We start from the raw sequence: 9,815 nt of genomic DNA on the forward strand, positions 1-9,815 counted from the left end.
CCATTGCCAGAACCTGGTGGCCCGAGCCTCTGATGGAGCAGGCACAAGCAGCCAGTGCTAAGCCAGCTGCCTGAGCCCTGGATGAGGTGGCTATGAGTGGTTGTCACTATGAGTAGGTGGATCAAGCCCCTGATAGGACAGTTGAGAGTGGCAGAGGTGGGAGCCTGCTGTTTTTCCTTCTGCCTGCTAGGAGGCATGTCTGTGGGTGTTCATGGCCCTCCACAGCACTGGATTTAGGGCAGCTGCTGGTGTGGCACATTAGCTAGCGCCCTCCCCCCCCCGCTTCAAGGCCTATCACATATTCACAGATGAACATGCAGTACAATTCCTAGTGCTGCACGGAAATACTGCTATTAGTACATGCAACATTTCCAGGCCCAGTGCTATGATATCACCAGGCCAGCTTTTTGAATCTCAGAATCTGGAATGCTGAGGGCTTGACAACTCTAGGTGTGGCAGGTTCTCAGTCACAGCATTTAAATCTCCCCCTTCAGAGACAATAAACAGATTGAAGGTATGCTATGGTGTCTCCAGTGTCACCTTTGCATAAGCATAGTATTTCTTAAACTGAAATAAATTGTACCCTTTCAAATCTGTGCTCATAACCAATAGTACAGATTTTACTCCATACTCCATTTATAAGCATGCATTGAAAAGGCAGAAATATACTGTTTTGCCTGACTGTGACGACAATAGTGTGTGTGTCCGCGCACACACACATATATAAAGTACAGTCATTGCACAAAGGCTGTGCTATAACAATTTAAAAGAAATCAGGATTTATATATCTCTTTTGGTTGTTGTTACTACAAGATACACAGACTAGTTGTACGATCCAAGCCTTGGTTTAAACAGAGACTTAGATTAGTGGTTTTACACTAAAGCTGTTATTTAAAGTAACATTCAAGCACACTAAGGACAACACTCGTAAGTCAGAGTGGCCCAAGTATTTCCATTATGCAGTGGTTGGAAAGGAAGTGCCAGGGAACTGAAGGGACAGGAGTCCCAAGTGGGGCCTAGAGTTCTGCCAGAATTACAGCTGATCTCCAGACTACAGAGGTATGTTCCCATAGAGAAAACAGCAACTTTGAAGGACACACTATATTGCATCCGTGCTGAGCTTCTTCTCCTCCAAGGCACCACCTCCAAATCTCCCGTGATTTTCTAAGCTGGACCTGACAACCCTCAACAGGAGATGCTTTAAGGGAACATCTGTCCATGGTGCTTTCATTCCCTGTGGGGCACCAAGAGCTGGGTATCTGCAAAGGCCCACAGTCAAAGAACTTTGGCCCATCCATTCCAGTATGAATGGGAGACAGGCCCGCATGTAAGGTCATGTAGCTTGCTGAGGCAATGTCTTGGTCAGAGGAGCACTAGAGAAGTCCAAGAATGACCCTTTTTAGCCTTGCTGGTGTTGATAAGATCTACAGGCACAGTAAAAAGCTGTTTATTTCTTCCTTGTCCAAGAGAGTGTGTGATCATACATCTGTATGTGTTGTGGGACACCAAGGTTTCCTTATGTGAAGGAAAATAAAAGAGACACACACAAAGAAGTCTAGATAAACTAATAAGTAGCTTCTAAAAATAAAAGACACACACACGAAGTCTAGATAAACTAATAAGTAGCTTCTCTTTATCCATTGCTTAAGAATTATTAGTTTGAGGAGGCCTGCGCAACTTGTGGTGTATGGAGCTGTACGAAGCTATAAGTGCTTGGCAACATCCCTGCTTTTACAGTCCTTGACAGGCATCAGAAAGACGGGGGGTTTTCACCTGGTGAACTGCCACAAATTGCTAGTGGGCCATGTCTGAGTGACTTAGTGAGTCACACATTGTGCAGTTTTGATCGTAATGTTGTATGGGGAAAGCACAATTCAAATGGAGAATTGCTGCAGTAACCATAAAGCCCAATCTATGTCATGTCAATTTCTTTCTACAATATAATTTCAGACTTTTTCTTGGAGGATGGAAGTGGAGGTTTGTTGGTGCCTCAAGCAATTCAGGGGTCAAATGATCATCTTGCTTGTTTCCAGCCAGAAGAAAAGGAGTTGGTTTACTGTGCTGAAAAAGCACAAGAGAGCCATGGCACAAGAAAGCTGAGGTACCCTCTGAAGTATTCATAAATGTGAGGGATAAGAAATCAGACTTTAAGGGGCATCAAAAGAAAATAAAAGGTACTTTTTCAATGTTATTGCATCTGGAGACTTCTGGATTATACCATTCTTTATTATAACTATTTATAACCAGGAGTACATTCCGGTTGCAGAGTCTGATTAAACTACCGGTGAAAGGAACAATAGTGGCTAAGGCACCTTGTTGTTTTGGAAATCTCAGAACTAGGTTGGGAAAAGACTGCTGGCATGAACTACTCCAGAACAATCAAGCTATGGGAAGGAGAGTGGTGTGTATATATAAATATCCATTTTAATGTTAGGTGGCAATTGTAAGTGCATTTTCTTGAGAATAAGGCCTATTGAATAACATGGAATTTACTTCTAAATAATCCTATTTAAGATTGCTCCCTAGGTTTCTAGACTTGGCTGGTGTATGCCACGGATGGTAATTTGTGGTTGTGGCCCTTTGGTAATTCACTGGACTTGATGCTAAGTTCCATTCAGAGTTATGACTGAGGTCAGAAGTATACCTTTGCCTATAATAGCATCAATACTTCTGTTTTTGTATGAAGTTGTGATTTATTATTCTGGCTTTTTGTCTTTGCAAATATTTTGTACATGGTTAAAGCAGTTTTGGATGAAATTGTAATATATGATCGACATACAAGATATTTTAGTGTCTGAGCAGAAATCTTTGAGAACTTTTTTTTTAGGCAGGGTCATAAAATGCTAATCAGAGACTTCAATGTGATACTTTCTTACACAGATGAAAATGAATTTTTGCAACTTTGTATGTTACAGAATTGACTGGATTATATTTATAAAACTGTGTGACTATATTTCAGCGTTGTGCTGACAAACAACCATATACTTTGCTACATAAGCAAAATGGGATTGGTTTCCTTCATTTATGATTTTAAAATAATTTTATAGCTGCTTTTGGGCAAGAGCTACATGTACATTTTTGTATGAAAAGTTTAAAAATGTGTACTTTCCACTGTTTTGTGGTGGATGATCTCTTTGCTGGACAGGGGTGGGATAAAGTAGATGCCTATCTCTGGACCACCAATCACTGTACCTCATCTTTTACAACATCCTGTCTAAACCAACATCCAAGCCACAGATTAAATAAAATGGAGGCTGGTTTACAGCACATTGGACCTCTAGAAAGTCCATGTAGACTTATACAGTTTTGCTGATCACAAGTTTTCATTAAGGGATTGAAGAAACCCAACCTCAGCTGCAGTTCTGGAGAAGGTCTATCTGTGTCCTAAACTAACTATGTCTTGCCATACTAAACTTTGTTGTTAAAGTGCTGCTTGTGCCCCCTCTCTCATGCTGCTACCAGAGGACTGTTAAAGCAAAGACAGACCAATTAAGAGGAGTCACCCACTGCATATTTATTTTATTTTTATCCTGCCTTCCTTCCATCATGGAAATTCAAGGAAGCATCCCTAATACAAGAGGATCTCCCATCCAGGCTCTCCTGACCTACTGAGTTTCAAAAAAAGTGCTACTATGCTTTCAAAATATACCCTGGGAAATGTGCAATAGTGACTGCATTTCAATGGAACATAGAAGTGAAAGTTACAGTATAGGTTTTACATGTGTGCTGTGTTGGAGGTCCAACATTAGCACTCAAGGGCCCCAGCCTATGTTTCAATTGTCCTTTGTACAATTGCACACAGGAGGCAATCTGGGAGCGTTCAGAAAACACTGAGAAACACCCTGTAGGCCTGTTCTCATATAAGGCTGCTCCTACCTTATGGTCTGGTTTTTGTAGTGCATTTATTACTGGTGGAATTTGTAAATTAGTAACCAGGATGGAGCTCACAGGTTTATTATACAGTCATCCTTACTTCATTTTGGGTAACATCATTTAGGCCAGGTTCTGCTGTTTTTACAAACACTTTTATATAGTCAGTGATTTCAGCAATGTGAAAGCAACTCACTTCTATCCAATAGTTCTTCTGAGTACAAAAAGAGTGAGTAAGAATAATTGATCTAAAAAATAAACTTTAAAAAATTACTTTAGTGCTAGTAGTAATTAGGCTTTTATAAACTTAATTGTTGTTCCCTAATTACAGTATGAGAACTAGAATCTCCTATTTATCACAAGACCTGATGTTCAGATGACAGAATCAATGAGCTATGTCACAAAGTTGACAATTCTGTTAAAGTTCATAGCATTTAGAGCAGGGGTGTCGAACTCATTTGTTATGAGGGCCGGATCTGACATAAATGAGACCTTGCTGGGCCAGGCCATGTGTGTCATAAAATGTAATGCCAGGTAGTGGAGATATAAACTTTATAAAGAACACAAACATAAAGATTTTTTCCACCTTAAAATAAAAACATGCTTAAAACATTAGCTCTGTAAGCTGCAAACCTACTTTTGATTTAATGACATTCACCACAGAAATCTCATGCTCAGAGTTCTGAGTTTAGGACCCAGGTTAAAACATGAAATGGCTGAGCGATTAAGAGAGTCTGGGAAAGCAAGCTATGATGCAGCAACCACAGCAGAACTGGAAGCAGGAGATGGCCAGTTCCACTGTGGTCCTGATGGAAGCCCTCCGGGGGGCTGATCTGGCCCCCGGGCTGCATGTTTGACACCCCCAGTTTTAGAGCCACTTTGTGAATGGGGTGATAACAGCATGACACTTTCCCGTGTAGAACTTCCAAGAAAGCACTGGGTGGCACGACAATTATAGAACAGGGCAGGTACTCCCCACTTACAAGAGTTTTGTGAATGGGGTGATAACAACATGACACTTTCCAGTGTAGTACTTCCAAGAAAGCACTGGGTAGCACGACAATTTTAAAACAGGGCAGGTACTCCCCACTTACAAGAGCAGTACCACCACCCTTGGTTTTTCTTGGACAAGAGAACTCTGGAGATTTATGGATAACATTTCCTTTATTTAAAGTATGCAAGCAGAGCACATGGAAGCAGTCAGGCCTTTAGGAGGTAGCAGATTGCTGGAGATCAGCTTCTCCCCCAAACCCGTGCTCCCCACCCCTCCACACACAAAGGGGCTGCACCACCAACTGCAGCTAGAAACTCTAATCTCCTAACACAAACTGAAAGGGGCGATTTTTCACACACTCATTTGCAGAGCTCCTGCCGCACACCCTGCCAGTGTAACTGAATTACCCACTGAGAGAGTCATTCCCAGTCATCAGACATTAACATTCTGTTGCCGAAGCCCTAGCCATTGTTAGGCCCCCATAGTCATGGTGATCACAGTGAGCCAGCCAAATTAAACACATCTTAAGGGGTTTCTCAACCCAAGGATTATAAAACAACCCCACGATGTTCTTTGCTGGGAAGGTCTCGTGCCGGGAGCGATCATGCAGATCACCATTAGGGGCCGCTATTAACTTCTCGTAGCTACCATGCGCAGCTAGCCTTTGATCAGCGGCCATGTCCAAACGCACGCGCAGTACCTCTTCTCCATGATGTCTGCACTGCGCGTGCGTACATCCTGCCGGCTGGCTTGTCTGTCTCCTTTTGCTTGGCGCAGGCGAGGGTGTGCCTTTCAGCGGCAGTAGTCCGGCCGTTCGCGTCTGTGTCCGTCAGTCAGTCGGTGGTGACCATGGTGCTTGACCTGGACCTTTTCCGCGCCGACAAGGGCGGCGACCCAGCCCTCGTTCGTGAGACACAGCTCAAGCGCTTCAAGGATCCGGCCCTCGTGGATGCGCTGGTGGCCGCCGACGGGGCCTGGCGAAGATGTAGGTGTGGGGCTGAGGAATGGGCGGGGGGAGGGGCAGTGGCTGACCCTACAAAGGCTACCTGTTCATCGGCCCCTTGAGCCGCCTTCCTTTGCCCACTTCTGTCTTGCCTGTTGGGTAGGCTGGGCTCCTGCGGCAACGGGGTTTTTTGCCTCTGCTGTGTGGTTCCTGGCCAGGTGAGAGGGCGGGGAAGGCGGCTGAGGGGGGCATCTTGAAACAGAGCAGCCGTGCTTCAAGGCAGTTCCGTATTTGTTTTTCTCTGTTTTGTCCTAAGAACTAGGCATCCCACGGACGAGTGTAGAAAAAAAAGGAACGCGTGTTAAAACGGCTTTCCCCGAGTTTCAGGACCTCGTTGCCTTTCAGCGCGTGTCCGATTTGGCAGGTCGCTCTTCAGGCATTGGCGCTGCCTTGTCTGATGCAATCCTGCTGTAACGATCATGGATGCTGCAAATCCAACAGCAGAGATTCGTTTTCGGCTTAGCTGTGCTGCCTTAGGAGAGTTGCAGTTCTAGGTTTTGTTTGTTTTGGCAAGTTGAATCTGGCAACAGTTATCTTACAGTTAGTTTTAAGCAAGTACAATTCTTTCTAAAAACATAAGATAGTTCTATGAAATAACATTTTGGGATCATAACCCTTTTAATTTGAGGAAGCTGTTGACCAAAGCTGTTAGGTAATTACAAAATATGAGAAATGTTCTTGATACTCACTAACCAGGCTGAAAAAGAACATATGGAAGGGGTCTGTCAGGTACCTGAGGTAGCTATGCTTTTTGTAAGAGTGCTTAGATTCCAGTCTTTGGTTGTGGTCTTAGTTTTCCAACATTGCCAAAATTGGGAGTTAGTTGAGAAGCAGTATTCCAGAATAATGATCTAGAGGTTAGTTGTTCACAGGACCTTTGATATCAGTGGATACTGATGTTAGTCACCGCTAACTTACCTAGTTGATTTCAGCAGACAATGGAAAAAACAAATTCCTCTGCACTGGGGCCGAAAGTAAGGGTTTTTCAGAATTGGGGATGGGGAAAAGAATTTTGAAATCTACTAGAATAATAAAGTGAAAAAAATGGAGTAATGTTTAAAGCAAAACCAATGCATTTGGTGTAAATGCCTTGTAAATTAGATTTACACAAATGATCTCATTCCCGCAGTCACTTTCTCCCTCTTGGTTCTCCTCTTTCTCTTCCCCAGCTGTGCCTGCAGCAGTGCCTACCCTTTTTGCTTTCCCTTCCCCTGGCAGCCCATCCCTTTCCCTCCCATCCACCTACCTACCTTTCTGTCTTTCGTAGAATGAGTCTGTCCTTCCCACCCTGGTCCTATTCCCCTTCCACATCTTTAGCTCTTCTATTTTCCATGTTTGCTATTCTCCTCTCAAAGTTTGTCTCCCTTTGAACACAAATTATTTTAACCTATTTTATGCCTCCAAAAGAGGTAACCAAATAGTTCAACAGATCTGTGATGGTGTTTAAAAAGTATCCTTTCTAAATTTTCTTTCTAGGCAGATTCCGTGCAGACAATCTGAACAAACTGAAGAACCTGTGCAGCAAAACTATAGGAGAGAAAATGAAGGTGTGATTTATTGATATTATTGATGTTATAGATTCTGATTGTCAGCTTATCAAAGCATTTTCAGGGGTGCCATTTTATTTTGTGATTAGCTTTGTGGGAAAGATACACAGTTTGAATCATGATATGAAAAACCATTGGCTTTGCAGAACTGGAGATGTATTAATGCATGCTAAGTATGGGGGGGAAGGGATAATGAGAGAGAATGAACAAGCCATACCACTAATTTTAACATTGGAGTACACTATTTAACAATATAGACGTTCTGAAGTAGAATTTGGTTTTTCTAAACTGGAATAGTCAGTGAAACTCAGAAACCTATGAACCGAAAGTGGTGATAAAAACATCATTCTACTTTTATCCAGCCCATCATGCTGTGTTTAAATATCTCTTTGCAATTTGATGAACTCAGCAAGTCTTCCATAAGAAGAGAAAGTAGAAACTGAACCCTGCATTTTCATATAGCTAGCTACACCACTTTCCTGCCAATATTTTCATTTTTCCTGTATTGAAAAACATGGAGAGGATACCAGTAGGGATGGGCATGAACCAGGAAAATCATTTTCAGGGGTGCCATTTTATTTTGTGATTAGCTTTGTGGGAAAGATACACAGTTTGAATCATGATATGAAAAACCATTGGCTTTGCAGAACTGGAGATGTATTAATGCATGCTAAGTATGGGGGGGAAGGGATAATGAGAGAGAATGAACAAGCCATACCACTAATTTTAACATTGGAGTACACTATTTAAAAATATAGACGTTCTGAAGTAGAATTTGGTTTTTCTAAACTGGAATAGTCAGTGAAACTCAGAAACCTATGCTTGCAGGTTAAAAGCAGGAACTGACTCTCTCAAAGTTTCAAAGACTGACTCTCTCAAAGTTTCAAAGACTGTGTGGAAAAACTGCTCAGTTCACGAACTGTGAACCATCACAAACTTTTGGGGGCTAAATGAATTGGTTCAGTTTGTGACTCTGTAGAACAGATTCTGTGCAAGGTAGAGTCACCAAACTCACAGGGGATCTTTTGCTGACTCTCCTCTATCTGCCCTCCATGTTTGGTGAGGATTGGATTTACGGGGTCTGAGTTATGGCCTCCCAAAGAAGGTGCCCCCAGGAAAGTGCTTTCTGCGGAAATGACAGGCAGTCATTTGCCCTGGGGGCATGTTCTGGGGGGGGGGGGTAATTTGGACTGTGTAAATCCAGTCCTCACCAAACATGGAAGGCAGGTAGAGGAGACTCAGCTGGAGGTTCCCTGCGAGTTTGGTGTTTCTAGCTTTGACAGGATCCACTCTATAAACACCCGTGTGTCAAAATGACCACCTGTCACAGACGGTCGTTCTGACTAGTTCATGAGTGTATAGAATGGATCCTGTGCAAGCTAGAGACATCAAAGTTGCAGGGGACTTCCCCCGGATGTGCCTCTATATGCCCTCCAAGTCCCCCCCCCCGTTGCTTTGAAGTTGTGTAAATATTTAGATTGAGCAGAGACTGTCTGGAAACTTATCCATTCACAAACCAACACAAACCTCCACAAATAGCTTGAACGTTTGTGAAACGTTTGTGCCGGTTGACTTGCCACACACTTCACGAACCATGAACTGGCCAAAATTCATCACAAACTTTAGTTTATGAGCTGGTTCATGCCCATCCCTAGACACCAGATTTGTTTATCTCCTCAGACAAGGGCAGGCATCCTTAATTTACTAACAGAAAACTAAAGTAAAAATGTTATATCTGCTGCAGTAGTTTCATTACCGTTATGAATGTACCTGTACATTTATTTTGAAAGTTCATGTTTATATAGCTGAACTTCCCACTAGGGGCATGGCAGGTGAAATCATTTGATCTCTAAAGCATAACTAGCATCTGTGATGAACTATCAAGGGCTAATGCCTCACAGAGTCTGAAAACCTTTGAGTGACAGGCTGTTAAACTGAATTTTGTGGAGGGCATCAGTTAAGAAATGATAGTTGGGAACTGATAGTTGAAGAAGAGACAGTTTAGTACTGACTGAAGAATGGGAAGGAGGCAAAGAAGGAATGAGTGGATTAATAAGGATCCCCATTAAAGCCTAAAAGTAATCCCTGCCCAGTGAAAAGGGAGATAGCTTTTGAAAGAGGAGTGATCCTTGGTCTGTGTATAGAGAAGGATTTTGGGAATTTGGTTTTTCTAAACTGGAATAGTCAGTGAAACTCAGAAACCTATGCTTGCAAGTTAAAAGGAGCAACTGAAAAGAAAGGCTCTCTCCTCAAAGTTTCAAAGACTGTGTGGAAAAACAAAAACACTTATTTGTTGGCAACATATGAGCTGGATTTAGTATGGTTACAAAGTTACCTCAGTTTTTATTAACGATTCACTTCATACATCCTACCCCTGATTAGTATGGTTACAAAGTTACCT

The 9,815-nt window shown here is 42.6% G+C and overlaps 1 protein-coding gene across 1 annotated transcript in view; it reads left to right on the top strand.

The window, feature by feature from the left end:
* Nucleotides 1-5,563: 5,563 nt before the first annotated feature.
* Nucleotides 5,564-9,815, top strand: part of SARS (seryl-tRNA synthetase) — a 14,933-nt gene continuing 10,681 nt past the window's right edge. The window contains 2 exon segments of the mRNA XM_015412121.1: nucleotides 5,564-5,849; nucleotides 7,344-7,454. Of these exon segments, the coding sequence (XP_015267607.1) occupies nucleotides 5,714-5,849; nucleotides 7,344-7,454 (247 nt within the window). The 5' untranslated portion in view covers nucleotides 5,564-5,713.

The sequence above is a fragment of the Gekko japonicus genome, unplaced genomic scaffold (assembly GCF_001447785.1).
Source record: "Gekko japonicus isolate JY-2015 unplaced genomic scaffold, Gekko_japonicus_V1.1 scaffold697, whole genome shotgun sequence".
NCBI lineage: Eukaryota > Metazoa > Chordata > Lepidosauria > Squamata > Gekkonidae > Gekko > Gekko japonicus.